This window comes from Phalacrocorax carbo, chromosome Z (genome assembly GCF_963921805.1).
Source record: "Phalacrocorax carbo chromosome Z, bPhaCar2.1, whole genome shotgun sequence".
Lineage (NCBI taxonomy): Eukaryota > Metazoa > Chordata > Aves > Suliformes > Phalacrocoracidae > Phalacrocorax > Phalacrocorax carbo.
Genome location: NC_087548.1, coordinates 49,531,300 through 49,551,560, shown reverse-complemented (window position 1 = coordinate 49,551,560; position 20,261 = coordinate 49,531,300). Strand labels below are relative to the sequence as shown.

At 38.3% G+C, this 20,261-nt stretch overlaps 1 protein-coding gene across 2 annotated transcripts in view; it reads left to right on the top strand.

Moving 5' to 3' along the window:
- Positions 1 to 20,261, top strand: part of ROR2 (receptor tyrosine kinase like orphan receptor 2) — a 157,575-nt gene that overhangs the window by 91,122 nt on the left and 46,192 nt on the right. For both annotated transcript variants that reach the window (XM_064437984.1, XM_064437985.1), the window contains exon 2: positions 16,329 to 16,406. In XM_064437984.1, coding sequence (XP_064294054.1) covers positions 16,329 to 16,406 — 78 coding nt within the window. The remainder of the gene's footprint in view (positions 1 to 16,328; positions 16,407 to 20,261) is intronic.

The window sequence follows — 20,261 nt, the reverse complement described above, 5'->3', positions numbered from 1 at the left end:
GTCCACTAAGAATTGCTGTTTTATGATTAAGGCCAATAAGGTGATTTCAGATCTGCTTAAAAGCCTTCTTACAGTAACATAATACAGTATATACGTTACCTTTTTTGTTTATGAAGTAGTTCCACAAAGTCCTGCCAAACGAAGTGACAGAAAGTTTGCAGTAGCCTTTGTCTCGTGGAAAGTGATGGGTAGAAGGGTGAATTATGGTAAGGGAATTCAGTCCTTCTGTGACTACTAAAAGTTGAGTTGCTGTTCCTCAAAGCTGACTTTTGCAGTCTATGGATCTCCTTCTTTGTCATTATCATTTATTTTTACTTTTGCTATTTTGTAGAACATTTCCTGGAAAGGGATTTATGCCAAAATTAGTTATTTCATTCAAACATTTTTGTTGTTTTCTCAAAATCCTATTAGCAGTTGTAAGCATGCAAGAATTGCAGTACCAGATACTCAATTCTGACTTATCTTTAAATTTCTGCATGAGCTGTGAAATTTAAATTCTTTTACAAATTTTGGAGGGAGGGTTTGGATTTTTTGTATACTTATTTTTGTGCAGAAGAGGAGAAAAATAGGTGGGAGAAATACGTATATGTAGTGCAGTCTGTTTTGTTTCCTCTATAGGTAAAATAATTTTTTTTTCTGTTCATTTATAACATTTAGATTGATATGCTATGTTTGCGTGTTCAAGTTTACCACTGCTTGTCCCTGATTCAAAGACTAGTATATGTTGTTTTAGTGACAGAAATATAAGGAAAAAATGGCGTTCATTTACCTTGTGTTATAACTAAGATTTCCTGCATTAGTAGTTTGACTGGTTTTTAGTTTTATTGGAGATAGAGATGTTTATAAACATACAGAGAAATTTCATTTTCAAGGAATAATTTACTGTTCATTTTTTTCCAACTAGGGGAAAGTGCAAATAATATATAATTTCATTTAATAAATAAACAAAATGAAAATAAATATTCTTAGAATATTTTTAAGGTATGACTTTCATTATCTTAGGAGGTATCTTAATAGGCTTTTCTACTGATATTTTTCTTCTGAAAAGTCATATTAGCAAAAATTATGTCTACGCCGTATTGCATAGTCAGGAGATACTCATGGACAGCCACGTAACTGAGCAGAGCACTTAATAAGCTACTATCTGCACAGTGCTTACTTTACCAAATAAGTGATGTTAGCTGTTTCAGATTAATGTATACAAGACAGAACACAGAGACAAAGCAGAGAAAAACAAACTAGCCAAGAATGACAAGGTCGAGGGCAGTATATCAGCTGGTTGGCTCTCTGGGTCATAGTAGTTTTAAATATTTGAGAAGCCATTCCAGGAGTAAAACAGAGTTCTTTGTTTTGTTTTAGATCTTTGACCAGATCTTATCTACATTCATAGAGCTGGACTGTAAATCACCAAATCTCTTTCATGTTGGCTGCTTTGTAGAAAACCTAAGATGTAGTAAGCAGTAGACATGGTGGAAAATCCACAGAAGCTTTTCCCCAGTGTATCCTTAATTTCGTATCTAGTGATAGAAAGTGCAGTGCATGCAAATAACCACTCCAGCCTTTTCAAAGATGCATTTCTTCAGTGCCACAACAGACAGCTAATGATTAGGTTGTGGTTAGCATCTCACTTTATGCTTTGAATGGAATTCCCTAAGTATTTTCCCAAAGCATGAGAACATGCACAAGTACCAGGAAAAATAACCTCCCGTGCCTTTGGTAACACAGTAACTGCTACCTAATGCAGATACTCTGCCACAATTTAAAAATTTTGCTGTAGTTGAATTTTGTTACAGGGCAATGTAGATTCTCACATAGCCCAAAGAGTGAGGAGGAAACAGCTGGATGCTCATTAAAAAAAAAAAAAAAAGTTGTAAATAACAAACATTTTTAAAAGGCAAGTACTGAGAAATTAATGCCTGGTAGTAGTAGAGAAGAAAAAGCTCTGTTTTCATGAAACTGGTGGCAGATGTAATAAACTTTCCTGGTCTTTGGAACCATCATAGATAAGCTCTGACCACTTTAATGATGGCGTCTGTGTAAGTGCTAACATAGATAGCTAGTGGTTGCTAATTTTTATGGCAATCTTTTGTCATGTAAATGTTATTTACTACAAACGAGGCTGAGCCCCCAGGCAACCATCAGATAACTATTTCTATTGCTGTGGAGCTTTGTCAGGTTAAACTCAAGCACCTGGGCTTATTTAATCACAGGAAATCTATGGATTTTTATAGGAAATAAACTGTTGCCCTTGTATTAATGTTGACTAGCATGTGCAACAAAATAAGAAATGAGTGAGAAAAAAATGCACTCTGCTTTTAAGTCATCTTGCCAGCCAACTGCCTTGTACTGTTGTGAGTTTTCCTCTTCCACCCTGTTTGACTGGGCATGCAGCTGTCACTCCTGCAACTTGGCTCCTTTCAATCTTGACTGAGCCGCTGATCTCTGCATGCTGAGCTCGAACTGCCGTCTTCGTTTCTGGCAGTTCCCTCTCTAAATCAGCTGCTGTGCCAAATACCACAGATCACAGCCAGTGCAGTAGCACAGAATGAGCTGGTAATTATCTGACGGACTCTGTACCAACCAGACATGGGAAATTCACATAATGCAGGAAAAGTGGTTTGACTACATGTGCAAGCAAGGATGGAAAGATGTGATTCGACTTCTATTTTAATACCAGAGGAAAGCCAGGTAGTATTTTAGAATATACCTAGTACTGAGAATAAACAAGAGCATTTGCAGTTAAAAAGTTGCCCTTAGTGGGCAGCTCAGCAGTTTTCTGTCTTTCCATTGCACAGCAAGTGCCAACTATGCATATGTTGCTTCCATGTAGATCACACAACATGGGATGCTTCCACTGAATCTTCATTATCAACAAAAGTCTTAGTACCTACAAGGACCTAATAATGTTATTTCTTAATGTTATTCTCTGTTTTAATGGCTGCTTTTGTTGCGATGTATACAGATGTATTCTGGTTCTAGCATCCTCTCCTGCTTGTTAGAGTTAGCTGTCTTTTTCTGTACTTTGGAGCTGATGCAGTTTTAAAGCTGTCCATAACTGACATGAAGGAAGGCAACTGCTTATACTCTTGAAACAATTACAAAAAGTTCATGAGTGAGGACATTTAGATTGGAATGGTTGGCTTTTGCTTGCAAAACTTTATGGTAATGTATAACACAAGTAAGTAATACCTGTGCAAATATTTGCTTTAGGATAATGAAAACCACAGCTGTCCACTTTGATTAAGTAAACAGTGGTTGCAAGGGAATGTATCAAATATAAAAGTAACATTTGGATCTGAGCAGAATACCTGCTATGTATATTTTGAAATGTTGAAACATAATAAAATGCTTGAAAACAGCATGCAAGTATGTCCCAATTTTAATTCTCACTCTGAAGAACATTCTTCTTCCTTAAAACACAACCTTTTTCAATCCCAAAGCCGAAGGATCTGCATTATGGCTCAGAAGTGTTAGGAATGAAGACCAGCATGTCTGGCAGTGGTTTGGAGTAGTTGTCGTCTTCTGGGTGCTTCACACGTCAGGGGTGGAACCAACCAATTTTCCAGCAGTAAATGCTGCTGGTTCCACACAGCTTGTTCCACTCCCATCTATGATTATGGCTGTAATAGTTTACCCACTGGTGTGAGCCTTTTGTTGCACTTGTTAAAAATAAGGGGCTATCACTACAAGTGAGTGCTTTTCTGAAAACATATCTATGAAATCTCAGCTGTGGTTGTATGTGACTTTCAGACAAGATTTGCTCAATATATGAGTAAGAATTAGAGGTCATGGGTCAGTGCTGTGAGTTAACCTTGCAATCTAAAATTAGATGTGCGTGTCGTTTCTCGCTTACATGTCATGAAAACAGGTGTTTTACAGCCACAGTATTTTTGATAATGTAGAAGCAAAACTTACCCATGTGATGAGTAAAAAACTATGTCAGTCCTGCCATCACAGTAACAAAAAGGTGGGGATTTTGTAGTTTGCAAAAAATAAGAGTTTATACATATATGCAAGATTCAGTGCTCTTTGGTGGGAAGGTGCAACTTTGAAAGCGCACTGCACTTTACATGAATGTTGCTTTCAGGACTCATTGAAAGGGCAGTGTGGCAGCCTTCAATGTTGCTGCAGAAACAAAGTTGTAATAAAATGGTTAAGGCTGATCTTGTGATTAGCATCGGTTACAATAATGGAACTGGATAATGTGGATGATAGTGGGAGCTCAGGAAATCCCTGCCTGGATTGGGGCAATATGTAGCAGTCGGTGGAAACTGCCAAGTACTGGAGTCTGCCTGCTACTGAGTGTACGCCCAGCTGTCCTCTGCACCGCTGGGTTAGGGAAACTGCTCCTTGCTTTGTGTGCAGGCAGATATGGCAGAAAGGGTCTCCTACACATCAATATGTTGTTTGGAAATGGCTGCGTTGGCTAGTGTCAGTGGGGCTGTGGCCAGGTTTTCATTTAGTTCTTTCACTGTCTCCCTACCGAAAAATGCATGTGTCCACATCTGGAAGTACTCTGCTCGCTCTGTTTTCCACCTCAGGGCTCTCCTCTTTTTTTATTATTGTTTTTAGAAGAGTATAAGCAAATAATATCCCATCTCTTTTCATGCAGAAAAGTGTTGCTCTGTTAATTAAAGACAAATAACAAAACGCAACTGTATCAAAGCCCACTTCTGCATCTGAGCTCTTTTTTTTCCCCTATAGCAGCAAAGGTAGTTTAAACAACAGGAGAAACAGAAATGGGAGGGTTTTTTCAGAGCAGAAAACCATTATGACTTAACTGTAAGCATTCAGTTGTAATCTAAGAAGTCAAACAGTTTCTGCAGTAGGAAGAAAAAGATTTTTCCTATCTAGACTGAATAAGCAGCGCATTAGCAGAAATATTGTGTGGTTTAGATATTTACTCTCAAATGAAGAAATATAAATAGTATTCAAACTTTATCAGGAATGTTATTTAAATAAATAACTCCATATAAATAACTGTGAAAATGTAGGGAAACCTACTAAAACAAGTCAATAACATATCTTTTAAACTTTCAGTTAGAATAACTGGTTTGCATTTTTCAATGGCTAATGTACAGATCAGGTGTTAGTTTCCCTTACATACTGGCATCCTTTCTTGTCTTTGTCCTCCATTTCCTACAGACACAGAAAAATGTGCACATATACACACACGCTTACACAGTGGTGTTTAGCCACCAACATTATTTGATCTGGTCATGAGTGCTGGGAGTGCTCACTTGTGGCTCACTGGTCACACCACATGCACACCGACTTGCCCCCTCCATACTTGCTCCCCGGCCATCAGCAGAAGGTGAATTGTTAGTGGGAGAGAGGAATTACTCTTCTGTGCGCGTGCGTGTGTATGTATAGACCATACCTAATTACTCATTATAAAGAGGATTTTCAGTAGAAAATTAAGAATTTTAAGCATTTGATCTAGAAACCAAGATACTTTGCGTTAAAAAGAAATTTGTTCTAAGAACTGAATCTGATGTATTTAACTTTATGGCAGCTGGTCATGAGCGAAACCTATAGTAAAAATAATTTTGACTAATAAGGCGCTGCTTCTCTTTGAACATAGTATTTGGTGTTGTATATTGTCAGCATAACTTTGTAAAATCATGTTCTAATATGATTTAGTGGAGACAAATCCTGACTGGGTTAGAGCTCCAGATAGCCAGAAGCACACTCTTCTGTCTACTTGGGTCTTTTAAAAAATTATGATGCTTGGTGATAGGAAAGAACATAAGCATCTAATTAACGGTTTTATTTAAGGATTAATATTGCCCTATCATTGGCTCATTTGCCAACCTTGGTTTCTTAGAATATTGATAATTCAGGCCTCCTGCCTGGGTGCCTAGGTTTCTCAAATTAGTGCTTAGTATCAAGCACTGGGGTTTGAGAGTTATTCATTGGTGTCTACTGTATCCTTTCTGTCAGGAAGATGATTATAATAACCATAAGTACATTTATCATTCAAAAAATGCTCTGATTAATAAGAATGTGCGATCTACTCTCACTACTTGCTGGAGAGCAGAGTAACTGCCTTACCTTCCAAGACGTGCTGCAATTCCTGCTTTTGAAATACAATTAGAGAGTGAAAACTAACCAAACTGTGGGAAGGTTTTTTTACACTTAGAGTAGTTCCACTGCCTGTAGCTGTCAACCCAGTCAGAATAACGATTAGAGTCGGTAACAGCAGCTTGTACTATATTCCCTTAAACTCAGTTGTGATCTGCGCTGTTTTTATATTACCACCTAGACTGAGGGAGATTAATGTTGGTTTTTGTTTCAAATACAGAAAAGTATTTAAGAATGTGCTTAGAAATATGCTCATTTTCAAGTCTGTCTGACTGGCAGTGTTTTTCTGAATTGAAGCCTTAAAGATTTTCAGCCTAAGGCTGCAAACAGGACTGGCATTTTTGGATTCTAAATTATTTTTCAGAAAAAAAGAGCGCTGTGAAAATCATTGTTTATCCCAGTTGATGGAGTGTTATACTCATAAATCATGATTATTTTCAGCCTCTTGGTTGAGACTATTTTGTTTTCACAGCCAGAAGCAGTAAAATAATCAATCATGTAATAATGCCACGGATAATTATCATGTTGTTTGGTGTTCTTTGAGCTACTGCAGGTGTGTTCAGAGCCTCTATTGGTTGTGTTTAAACTGTGATTTTACAGCTGAGGTGGTGAAGAACTTTGGAATGTACCCACAACTGCTTTACATTTTTTTTTACTTTTTTTTTTTTTTGGTAAGCATAAAGCATTACCAACAGTGACCATTTGTTATGAAATCCAGAATAACTTGTGTTTTTTCCATGGTTCAAGGCTTTTATATACTCCTCAGTATAGTGATTTGGACTGCTTGACATATAGTTGTACAGACAAGCTGTATTTGTGATAGCTAGTGGGACTTAGTTCCATTGTTGCTGCGTTAGAAATGACATTGAAATTCATTTGTGGTTTAAAAATCCTCAAATATTTTATGCTGTAAATACTGTGGAGTTCATTCTTACTCATTAAACATTCAGAACAGTTTTATTGGCATTATTACATCTTAATTTGTTTCCAAATAGTGTTTTAATCTTTACCTTTCTTTACGGGGAGCAAAGCTAGCGCTCTGCAGTGACTGCAACGTTTCCCTCCACAGTGTGCAGGAGTAAGTTTTAAGTCTGGAATTCTGTGATCAACTAAAAGTGGCATAAATCACCACAGTCATCCAAAAACTTTTCCCCCACTCCCCCCCCCCCCCCTTTTCTCTGCTCCAGCTTTTTGCTTCCATGCTGCTCCATTCCTTGGGCTGACTCAAACAGTCATGCAGCTGCATGGGGAACCACATCAGGGAGCTAACCTTTCCCCCCTCTCAGCCCCTGGGCAACCGAGGTACAAAAGATTAAGGGATATTTACTGCAGACATGAGATTGGGTGCCCACATGCTTTTGAAAATCCTGGTAGACATCTGTCTGCATCTTTTGGCGTCAAATGATTTTAGCAATCTGGCCTAAGGTGACTTTGCCAGGATTTTGCAGGAAGTCCTGAGAATTGAAAGTAGGATTTGGGTATTCCTTCATGCAGGCTAGGTTCTTGTTTAATGATCTCCACTCTGTGTTGTAAAATCAGAGGAGCTGGACTTCATTGTAACTTTATCTGAAGAGCGTTTTGGCTGTGAACTAATAGAAAAATTTGTAATCCAAATTTTTTAATCTTCAGAACCTGGTTGTGCTCTGAAAATGGTGACTAAAAATTAGTATCTTCTCCATGGGTGCTGGTTGTTTTACTGTAATGTTGCGACAGCTGTTGATGAGGGTTTCTCTGTGAATGAAATCTGAATAAAGCTGTATCTTTGGCTTGTCTCATTAACATTTCTGAACTCTTATTTTAAGAGGCAAATGAGAGTTGCAGGAAGGAATAATCTAAGTTATTTAATAGCTAAGCTCAGTGATGAGGGTTGTATAACAAAGTGGTAAAGATTGACAGTGCAATTGAAAATGCAGCTGTGTGGTTAATGTAAAATATGCTTTAAGAAGAGTATGAGACATTAAAATAAATCAAAGTATTCATTGAAGCCTGTGTTTGAATCCCTGCTAATAGTATTTTGAATGACTTATCTGATTTTCTTCTTTTCACACTGACTTCATAGTACCTGGTGAGGCGCCTGGCTGATGGCTAAGAAGATAAACTACATCTTCAGTGTACATCTTTTATGTTTTGGAGGGTTTATTGCAGCTCTGTGTGGAAATCATTCCTTCTCTGGAGTTTTATGCTGATGGCCAGCAGATTTCTTTTTCTGTGTTTTAGAGTGGTTTGATGGTAGGTTAATAAGGATTTTTTTATTAAATGAGGAAGTTCCTGCAGGAACCTTGTGAAATTTGTAAAGCAGCTTTTTCGTTATGCACTGACTGCTGTTTTACAAAACAGACAACTAGTCTATCTTGGATCAGTCTGTGAAAACAAACACAGTAACAGAAATGATTGCAATACACAGATTCCCTCTTTATGTATTTAACTGACAAAAGGATGTTAAAGTATGGGATACCAAATCTCTGTTAAGATGTGTTTGAGAAATGAGGTCTCACTGTGCAGAATGAAGGCGGTTTAACATTTGTGTTTGTTTGTAATTTTATTTTAAATCAATGGTAAATTTTCTGTCCAAACCAAATGATGAAGCCCTTTTCATTGCTACAGGTCATAAACCTCAGATCTACCTTTGTCCCCCAGTGTAGTTCCCACATTTTGCAGCAGAGTGTTTTTCCTGATACTGAAATGAAACCATTGCAATATAGCTATTAGGCAAAACAGAAAAAAAATCTGTAAAGAGGGGAAAATTCCCACTACTGGAACAAGAGATTTGCCTCAATAAGGAATGCTTATAAATTGTGGGAATTTATTCTGTATAACTCAACCCTGGCTCTTGTGAAAGGTTTCTTGTCTGTGTTTTCTACCAGCTTTCTGAAGGTTCTGTGACTTGCAGGCTGGTGTTGGTTTTACTTTAAATATACTTATTTAATGTTATTTTGATGTTATAACAGAGCAGGCTTAGAAAAGCTTGCTCCCTTTCTAATGGTCTCATAGTGAGAGCATTTTATTACTATGAATTTAGCTGAAAGTAATTTTAGAGAGTTTTGGATGGCTAAAGAATGCATTTAAATTAACTAGTTAACATACTATCCTGTGAATAGTATGCTTAGAGAGCTGATAGCAAGCTAAGAAATGCCTGTTTTTCAGACTTCACAGTGGTAGGAATAGAGCAACTGCAACAAATAGTGCAGGTTGTTTCCCCCACCTTCAGCTATTTTTATGTGAGGCTGCAGCAGTCAAGCAACATGTGCTGTGGAAGTTCTAATCTGCCATCACTATGAAAGGGGCGCACTGATTTTATGCTACAAACTGCATCTTTTGTAGACTATTCACCAACCTTTACAGGTCTGCCAAGCCCACTCTGCAATTGGTTGCCAGGGGCTGCAGATGTTGGAAAAGAGAAATTTCAATGAAAGGCCCTGATTCAGCAACCCAAGCAGCCTGCCTCCCCCAGCCAAAGTAATCAGATTGGCAGCTGAATCAAAGGGTACAGTGGGCCCTTTGTTTGGGAGCTCCAGAGGTTAGTAATTGACAGAAGGTCAACAAAGTTTTATGAAGAAAAGAACAGAATATTAGAGGGTATTAGGCTGAAGAGAGGGAGTTTGGGAGTTTTATGTTATTGGAAGAAAGTTAGAACCCGAGTCAAAGGTTACAGCCGCAGGAAGCAAAGGTTGCATATTGCTGTTTAAATCTGAAAATAGTTTCAGCTCCAGAAACAGGATTATTGATGAGTGGAAGGAATGGCTGAACAAAAATCCGCAGTTTCCCTAATTGTAGCTATGTGCAATTTTTAGTGTTGAAGGATTTATTCGTAAGCTTTGGGATTTAACATACAATGGTAGAAGGATGGCTGTTTTCCTCATAGAATCATGAGACTGGAAAAGATCCTCAGTGGTCCTGTTTCACTCTGGGAGAAGAAGCATTAGCTGTACCTGTGCAGTATCATATGCAATAGGTGCTTGCCTAATCTGCCACCCTGGAAAACCTTGTTCAATGAGACCTGTGTGTTTGAAGAATGGTAGCTCTCAGTCCATGCCTAATCAGCTTCAGACTAAGCAGACTTAGTAGCCATTCATTTTTTCTTTTTGTTAGTCCTGTTTTGTAGACCATCCTCATGGCACTAGGTGTAATATTTCAGTTTGACCCACATCCATCCTGAAATGGAATACAAAGAACTGGAGAAAGCACTCCAGGGCCTTACTAGTACTGAGTAAACTGGAAGGATTACTACTGTTTATGTGTCCCAGTATGATGCTAGTCTTGTTTACAATAGCTTGAGATACTGACTTGTGTTCAGTTCTAATCCATGTAAGCTGATTCAATGTTGTCTTCTACGGTGGTTATTACTCATTTCTCCGCTTTGTTGTAAATGCTTAAAAATAACCTCTTTGTTCCGTTGTTTTTCCAGGAATTGAAGTTAAGCTGATGGGTTTATAATTCTCTGTCACTCCTTTTTATCCTTTTTAATAAATACTAGGAACTATTTGCAATTTCCCATCTTTTAAGATATCATCTGTGCTCTGCAAGAACTGAAAGACATTTATTAACTTTGCATGGCATTGCATCAGCCAGCCCTTAAACTGCTCTAAATTAATCAGGCCCACTCTGGTTGAAAATACCTGACTTCGTTATTCTCTTCCTGTGTGAGGCTGAGGCCTTTGTTTGTCCCTGGTATCAATTATGATAACTGCCTCCTTGTGACTGCCTTTTTGATGAAGATTAATGTATTGTTTTGATGTCTGCTTATGGCCATGAGCATTTTGAAATCTGCTTATTGCAATTACCTTTCAAGTAATGAATGATCTGTGAAGTCATAACAATTTCAGAGGGAAAAATTTAGCTATTTTATGATGAATGGTGTATGCCCTGTGAGTTGGCATTGTGATCAGTGGGCAATTCAGTTTTTGACATGTGAAAGGGCATTCCTGTCTCAAGAATATAGGATGTTTGCTTATATATTTTGTTGGTCATTGGTGCCTAAAACAGAGCAGTGGGCTACACGTGCTGGACCCTGTCAGTAAGCAAATATTCCTCATATTTTCAGAAGGAGGGAATTGACAAAAGGAAGCATTTGTTATTTATATTCAGCTTGTAGAGGATTTTCTATACTACTTGTTTTCTGGCTGCAGTTTGCTATAGTAAGCCAAAGGAACAGAATGTATTTTGTACATTAGAAATATGGAACATTGACTTTAAATATGGTTTCTCTTTTGGAGTTGGGATTTTTCTTAAACTGAAATAGCTTTCTTTATTGCCTTCAAATGCTAAGAAATCCTTTTTGAGTGGGCAAGCAGTTTAAAAGAAGTGCTGTTTACAGAACCTGCATTTTACTTGACTGTGTGGTCCCTGAAGAGAGAGGTATTCCTGGGGATCTGACATGTGGCACATCTGGCACATACATTGTCCCATACTGGCATTCAGGCTGAATTCTTGTTATGTGGTCTTGTCTGGTCATGCAGTATGCAAGGAGGACAGACACTGGTGATCTTTTCTACCCGACACTATCACTGCAAATGTAAATTGAAGAAGTGGGTGTTCAGAAATAAGCTGTGATACATTTAATGTCTGAGTAGAGAACATATGCAAGTGAAAAATGTGAGAGTAACCATACTGGAGCAAATGAGAGAACTATGCAACCCTGAGCCTTGGCTATGATGGCAGCAAAAGGGAGATGCTGAAGTAAAAGTGTAAGAAGAGGTCTGGTGTACATAGCACTACTTTATGCTGGTTATTTACCTAGCCTCCATCCATTTTGCTCTCAGGGACTTCCTTGCCTGCATAGGATTTCTATGAGTTAGTTTGGTCTGGATAGATTTTTCTCCATGAACTTGCCCAGTCTCACCTGTAGTCTACGTAAAACTTGCCCACAGCCTAGCAACATCCTGTCTGAGAAAACTTCACCTTGTTTTAGCTTTGTTTTGAAATTGCTTTCTGCTGTTTTACCCTCATACTGCCATTTCTTTTACCAAAATTTGTCCATCCTCTCTACAGCTTTCATGAGTCCATATACCTTTACTGTCGTTGACCTCAGCCATCTCCTTCTCTGAGTGACAAATATTAGCACTGTACAAAACTTAGTTTATAACTTTAATTATCCTCACTGCTCTTTTCTGAAACTTTTCCAACTCTTCTATGCACTTTCTGAGATGAGTGGACCTCAACAGCACACAATGATCAAAGTATGAGAGCAAGCCATAGATTTACACAGCAGCACAATGACGCTTTCATTTTTAGTTTTTACTCCTTTCCTAGAAATACCCAATACTGGCTGGATTTGCTTTTCTTACTGATTCTGAGAACTGAGCTCAATTTTGATGGAACTAACTGTTCTGAATCCATGATCTTAGTCCTCAGTACTCCCAGTCAGTTCTGAACAAATCTTGTACTAAGAATAAGCTTTTCCCATGTGCACCTATTTCCATATGTCTCCATTATTCTTAATGAGGGCTGTCTTTACTCCCATTCCCTCTCTGCTTCACTTTCTTTAGTAGCCTTGAATATGAGAGTTTAATAGGATGTATACCCTTTAGCCATCTCTTTTTTGTCTTCTCCATTCCAGAAACATCTGCGCCACCCAAAGCCCTCTGCCAGGAACTTTTTCAGGGTTGGAGTGTACGAGACTGTACGGTTGTTTTCTGGACATACCTGCACAGTTGTCCAGCCTGCTGTGGCAATTCCTTGTACACCAATGTGGATATGTTCACTGACACACTTTCCAGACACCATGGTGATCAATTTGTCTTCAGTTAGCTGCATGTTTAGGAAGTAGCATGCTAATTGGCATACTTCTTCCCAGTGTGAGTTGATAATATCACATGTAAGGTTCAAATACTGAGCATTTATCTTCTTGTCAGTTTTTGATACTAACTGCATTGTGGGTTGCTGTTGTTTTGCCAGTTTTGCAAGTCTACGTTTTTCCATAGTGGTGTATGACAGTGCTGTATTTGTAATAGATATGAAAAAAGATGTGACTATCTAATATCTTTGTTGCACCTAAAATCAGTATAATGAGCATGTATATTGTTTCTAGCAGTAGCTGGTTACTGATCAAGACTGACAGTGGAAGTTGGACACCTAAAATTACCTTGTGGATTTTATTCTGCTTCAGGCAGTGGAAAAACACATTAAAATGCTGCCAGGAAAACATACAGAAAGCAGTAAGAAGAAAAGCAAAACAGGATATCCTTGCTGAGATATTGAATGAACAAAGAGGGAAAAGGGACGTAAGTTAAGAATCAGATGTGGACAGGAGGACGGTTGTGTAGGGGTCTTCAAACAAGAATAAGACTGCAGAGAGCTGGTGATGGCACATGATCAGGCTTGTGTCTGCACTACAGTAAAAGGAATTAAAGAAAAAATGACAACAAGAATTATTATCTGTGGATGAAATAATGAATTTACTCCTAGCAGGAAAAATGTACTAAGTTATTAATGCAAGACCAGAAAGACCTGAGAACAATATTCAACAGGAGTACACAGTTTTTTCCTTGCACTTCTTGACTGCAGGATTTTTTAATTGTTGAACTCAAGAGGAAAAGGTTTTATTATGTTGTAGTGACTTGTTGGTCTTCTGATCCAGAAGCATTTATGGTGTAAAAAACTTAATATTTCATATTGATAATAACTTTTTGGTGTTTCAAGTTGTGGTACAGAAACTTTTGTGTTAAAGCTTGGAATTCATAATAAATGTGGCTAAAGTGGAATTTTGCAGATTACAGAAAATATAGATGTTTCTTTAATCAAAGCAAGTTTAAGTGACAGTTCTATTTTGTATTTATAATTTACAAAGTACACAAAGAATTTTCAATTTTAAATTTGCTTATTTATGGAGACTCTGTGGGTAGGTGGTGTCTGTGGTTTGTAATTGTTCTCTGGTAAAGCACACCTGGCGATTAATGTTTTTTCCAGACAAACATATTAAGCACAAGAGTGAATCACACAATACTATTACTGAAACATTTTCAAATCAGCAAATGCTTTTGTTTCTTTCCATCTTTGTTTTGAAAATCTTTAAAAAATTAAGAGATACAGGTCTGGGAAGGAGGGAAGAGAAAGGAAGACACTTCTGTGCTAATTTAACTGAGCTTCCAATAGTTTTTTTTCCGTTGTGAATCCCACTAAATGACTGAAGAAATGGAAACAACTATTTTAAAGTTGAACATGTGGTGTTAAACCAAAAGTGTCACTCAGACCTTGGGCAGTTTGGAGTCTGGAGGTCTGAGTGTTAAGCTCCCAAGTGTCCCTAAGAATGGGCTTCTACAATAATGTTTCATCCTGTGAATACTGGTGGGTTATGATCACCAGAAAAGCCAAGCGCAAGTGCTTGTGGACTAACAGACCAGTTGCTTTTTCTACTTTCCTTTTCACTCCAGTGTCTCATCTTGGATTTCTCTTCCCTGTGGCCGTTAAATGTTGCTGTCCTGTTCTAAACATGTGCAATGCAGAGGAGGTCAAACAGAAGCAAGGGAATAGAGGTGAACTTGCCTTGCTGCCCCTTGGTAAAAATGAGATGTGACTTATCTCTGCTGAAATTTGACAGAAATATCCCTATCATGCATTCATCAGTTCACACTGAATCACACAAATCAGCAAAATTTCTGTTCAGTGAAAAGTCAAGCACTGAGTCTGCACCATGGCCTCAGGGGTGTGAAGACGCACTGGGGCAGGATTTACAATGACAGTTTAAGATGCCACCACCTTGGCCACCCATTTCCATTTCTCTCTCCACTTTGCAGATGAAGATTATAATTTCGTTTGGCCAGTGCTAGGAGTGGCAGAAGACGATGTCTGCCCAAGCCTTAGCTGTTCCAATTTGAAAGATAGTGTCTTACCAAGGGTACAGCACCATCTTCACCATCACTGTAGTTGGGGTGTCTGGGAATGAGCACACAACTGAAGTGGAATCACTGTTACTGTCAGGCTAGGAACCTCACGCAGTGGGAGATGAAGGATGAGATGAAGTAGTGACTAAATGGCAGTACTGTGACAAAATAAATACTTTCAGACCCAGCCTGCAGTAGAGGATGTCTCTGATTTCTGTGTTTCACCTGGTAAACTTAAAGGCAAGTTAAAATTCAGATCTCCTGTTCTCAAATAATGGGTAAAAATGTAAAGGACAAATAAAAAATTAGTCTTGATTCTTCTTTCATAATGTGGTGAAAGATAGGGATGGGTTTACCTGTATTTGTGACTTGCAGTCAGAGTAGTGGTGTTTGGTTTAGTCTGAAGGAAAGGGAATGGGGACAAAAGGAAGAAGGAGAGCCTTTTCTCTAGTTTCATTTTACCCAAAATATTACCATGTACACCCCTAACAAATCTACAGAAAAACCAGACCTTTCACTTTGGATCCTTATGACCCTAGTTTTGCATGCTTTCTGGTGATATGCTGAGGTGATTAGGAACTTGGATAACTGAATGCAAATTAGGAAATACAAAAATATAGGGGATGTCATCTGAGATGTTGTTTTAGTAAAAGCACACCAATAGCTTTATCTGATTTGTAAGTTCAGCTCTGTTCCTCACAACATCATATTTTCAAAAGAGGGAGCAGACAGGCGAACCCCCATTTTATAATGATCAGGGTTCTGTAAGACCTGCAAAAGCAAAGGAACATAGAAGTATTTTTTGCTGTCTGCAGCAACTGCTGGCCAAACATTGTTTCTAGCTTGTTCTGATGTATGTTAGACATAAACAAGGAGGGCACACAAAAAGGTATCTGTACATTTCATCACCCATTGGAATACTTGGCTAATGGTTATTATATTTTAATTTCTGGGAGATGTCTTTTGGGGACGTGGCTGAGAATAGGATAAGAAAGTCAGCAGAGTCTGACCTCAGGAAATAGAATCCAAACTACTGTAATGTAACTTCCAAAGCAGTTTTATGCCATTTCGTAACTGAGATTGTCAAGAAAGTTGAGGTACTGCTTAATTTGCTGGGCCAGCACTGCTTTCAGGAAATGTTTGTGTTCTTTGTAAAATTGTGTGAATTCTATTCCAGAAAGAACTGGAAAGTTTTTAATGCTGACCATATTTGCCAAGCACATAGTAACTCCACAACATAAATTATGGTAAAGTTTTCTAATCTGTGATGGATAAAACCTGACCTTGTTGGTAGGTGTTTCCTGTGTGCTACCCTGGAACCAGGATCTTGACTAAATGAGTTTGCTGAACTCACTGTTGTAATGATGTTTCAGAGAAAGATTAACTCAGAACCTCAATTCAGCAAAATCTTTTTTGTGTCCCTAGGTGAAATGGAAATTCCAGATTCAAATGACCCCTTAGGTCATGCAGATGGACTTGAGAGACCGATTCCAACACCTAAAGGTAAAATTAATTGCAGTTACTTTTTCTTCCCCCACCGAAACATATACATACTTTAGAAAGGATCAGCAAGATCCTGTTATTATATGTTCACTTGATTTACCTGTGAATACAAGTCTGTAAGAAAGGCAGCCTTGTGTGACCTAATAATTCTGATTCTAAGCAGGGGTAGCAAGGTTACAAGAGGCTATAAAAAATAATTTTTAAGCATGTTCAGTCCCCCCACACTGAGGGATTAGATGTTTCCAAACATCCCCCAAACACAGAGGGCTATTATTACCTTCCTAGCATATTTTCTGTCATGTTGGTGCCACGAAAATGATTTAATTTTGTACCGTGCCACACTTGGCATCTATAGGTAAATCTTAAGTATTAGTATCTCTAAATGTCTCTGGTTTTGAGATAATTAAATCTAGCCCATGGCAACACAAGCATACTTGTGTTTTAAGTAGCTCTGAGCGTTAGTGATTTTGTTTTTTTTTAAACAGACTGTAATGGCAGAATTTCTAGTAATGTGTTAGCACAAATTTTAATGATACTTTATGACTTAAACTGTAGATCCAAATGTTATTCCTGGATATGAAGATGCACGTATTTACTGCAAATTTTGATTCCAATTACAGTTTGGTGCAACTTCCTAAAGCAGGACATTTTTTATGCTTAACCTGAAGAAACATATTTTCTGACTTGTAGTAGAGACTTTGTTTTTGTATCGATGTACTGCTGTAGCGAAGTCAACTCCTATGCTTAGAAAAAATGACAGATAATCTTAATTTGAAGAGCTCAGCCTGCTTTCTGCCTTATCATTAACATTCTCAGGAAGATGAGCACATGTTGAAAGCTACAAAGCTCTGAGATGCTGGTCAGCTCTTCTTCTTGGAGCTTTTCTCTCAGAGAAACATAAATTCCGAGGGTGCCTTGGAACATAGTCTCTGTTCTCATAGATATCCAATGTCATGTAATCCTTATTGTGCTTCACCCAAATGCTGGTTAGATTTCTTACCTTCACTATGCTTATTAGAAGCTTTTTTCAGAATCTTCTGTTAATTTCTATCCTTAATTGGATAAAAGAAAATGTTTTTATGTTTGCATATCTCTAACCATGTTACTACTGATCATCAGTGTGGGGCTGCGTCTCCCCCATTTGGGAGGAAGGCTTGATATACTCCTCAACCCTTTTCCACTCCCTGAAGCTCCAAAATTATTTTACAGGATTAAACTTTGTCCTCCATTATGGGAATAACTTTCAGTAACAGCCATTCCTGTCAGCAGCACTGTATACTGGAGTTGTTTTATCCACTCCACACTCATGTACCCAATACTTTTGATGGGAAAGGTCCATGTTTAATCTTTAACTGCCTCTGACAGGCTTGTTTACTTGGCAAGTTGGTCCCGCTTTACTCTTTTGTTATGTCTGAGCTTTTAAGGGTAGAGACATGAAAGAAAATATTTTTTCATGTGACATTACTTGGTTAAATTCTTGCTGAGGAAGGAGTTGCAGTTATTTCCCTTTTTTGCAGGGCCACAGGCAATACCTGTCTGAGGAAGTAATTAATCAAATCTCAAACATTTCTACATCATAAGGATTTTGTATTTCCTTCAGAAAAAAAGAGACCCTTGTTCTTATATAACTCATTGGTATAGGATCAGTTGTTAGTTTCCAGCATGCCTGGTCTGGAAGTGGCCTCATTTTGCTTCCCTTTTGTTTTTATATCTACAAAATTCTCCAAATAAGCAAAAATCCCTTGGCTGACTTTTTTGTTTCTTTGGTTAGAATGTTAACCCATGTTTTTCCATATCAAAATGAGGTATCAATTTTTGTTTCAAAATATCATTGGACTGTTCTACTTCAGAGTTTGTGCATACCATTGAGACCATTAGAGAGTCCTGCTGTTTCTTCCATCACACCAATCTTCTTGCTCTCTTTGAGAAATGTTTAGTTGTTCTGATTTATGATGTCTATTTTTATTCTGATTGTAGAATAGGCCCAAAACAAGCATGAAAAGAATAGTAAATAGGCTTTAATAATGCCCAAAGTTAAAGCTGCTTTAGAATTACTAAGAGTATAGATCACTCTATTCTCTAAATCCTCCAGAAGCCCTGAAAAAAGGTTCTGCCTCCAAAGAAGTAACCAGGTTAAGCGAGGTATTATTAATAATGTGCACTTAAAAAGAGTTAGAATTCTCTTCCTAAAAGTGAAGCTAGCCTTCTGATAATTGATGGGAGAGGACCATGACTTGGCTAGGGCTTTGAGGAGAATTTATCTTCCCCTGTTTGCCTTAAGTGAGCACCTGAACCACCAGAAGAACACTGCCTCTGAGTAACGTTTCACTGAAAACCAGAGCAGAACAGTGAGTATTTGCCATAGAAGAACGTAGGTCTGCTTTGGAATAAAAATAAAAGAATCTGAACACAAATCTCCTCCCAGTCCACTGAGTCTTTGCAAAGATGATCCTTTCCCCAATCTTGATTTCAATCAAGTGTCTCTTGGTGGCTTTCTGTTTCGCAACAAACACTCTAACAAACTCACCCTGGTTCCTAAAAAGTCTTTTTCCCTTGCTCAAGAGGCAGAACCATGTCAGCTCCATGGTCCTTTCCGGAAACACCCAGGCTTGCTGCCAGCTGGGCCTTGTGCTGCTTTCTGCCCACCTTCCCACAGTCAGCTAGCTTTTCCTGCTGGTGATGCTGGGAAAGGAGCAAAGTCCTCTTTCTCACTGCACCAGAGGGTTGGCCAGGACAAGGCCAAAAAGGAAGCTTTCCTTTCTGAAGCCCAGAAGAAAAAAAGAACATATCCATTATTCACAGATAAATACAAGATTTGTGGCACAAGCCAAACCCAAGTTTTTCTTTGGTGATGAGCACTGTTGGTACATCATCACAGAGGGTCTCACTGCTTGCAATCTTTTAAAACAAGTCTGGGGAAGGTATTGAAGGGTAAAATATGAACTTTTCATGCTCAGGTGAGCTGCCAGTAAAATCTTGCATCATAAATAATGTCTGGTGATGGGAATGTTAGAAAAATACACTCTAATATTTAAAGAAGTGCATGAGTAAGCGCGACCTGCAATAGCTGAGACATTGAGTGAGCTGGATTGCTCCAGGAGATGTGATGCCCCAAGCCTCTGACCGTAACTGTGGTTTCTGCACAAGTCTGGGACCTTATTCTGGTTCAAGAGGTACCTATATGATAAATCCAAGTTATGACTGGACTATCCTGGTTGCTTTGACTTGACATAAGGTAAACTGTCAGGAATCATTAATATATATTCTAAAAGTGGTAGCTTTTTATCCATGTGACTGGTGACCCAAAGAACAGTCCACCTCCTAACTTTACTGTTGTGCTCCAGATATTAAGATCTGGTCCTAAATGCGCAGTAGCCTAGGACAGGTGGTACCTGCCTCTTCACAGTCTCATCTGGGGATTCAGAAAACAAGAACACAAAACCATTCTACCCCTTAGAATTGAATATCTGGGCTAGGTAAGATCTTCAGTCCTTCATGTATGAGAAAATACTGCTCAAAAATAGGTTTCCTTCTGCTAATAAGAGAGCTTAAGCCCACCGATTTCAGTGTGGGGGAAAACGTGCACGTTGTGGCAGTATTTCAAAGCTAATTCCACTTCATCCTGAATTGGCTATAATTTGTTCCAGAGTATATTTGAAGTGCATGTGATCCAAATCACTTTATTTTACATGCTTCTGGCTGCATTTCTGTAAATTGAGATCACAAATAGTATGGAAGGTGGGGTGCAAATAAGGGGATTAAATTAGACTGTAAAGGTATCAATTAATCTGGAAACGTTATGTGATGCTATATAACAATGTAGTTTCCTTAATTGCTCGTGTATTTTGGGAGAGC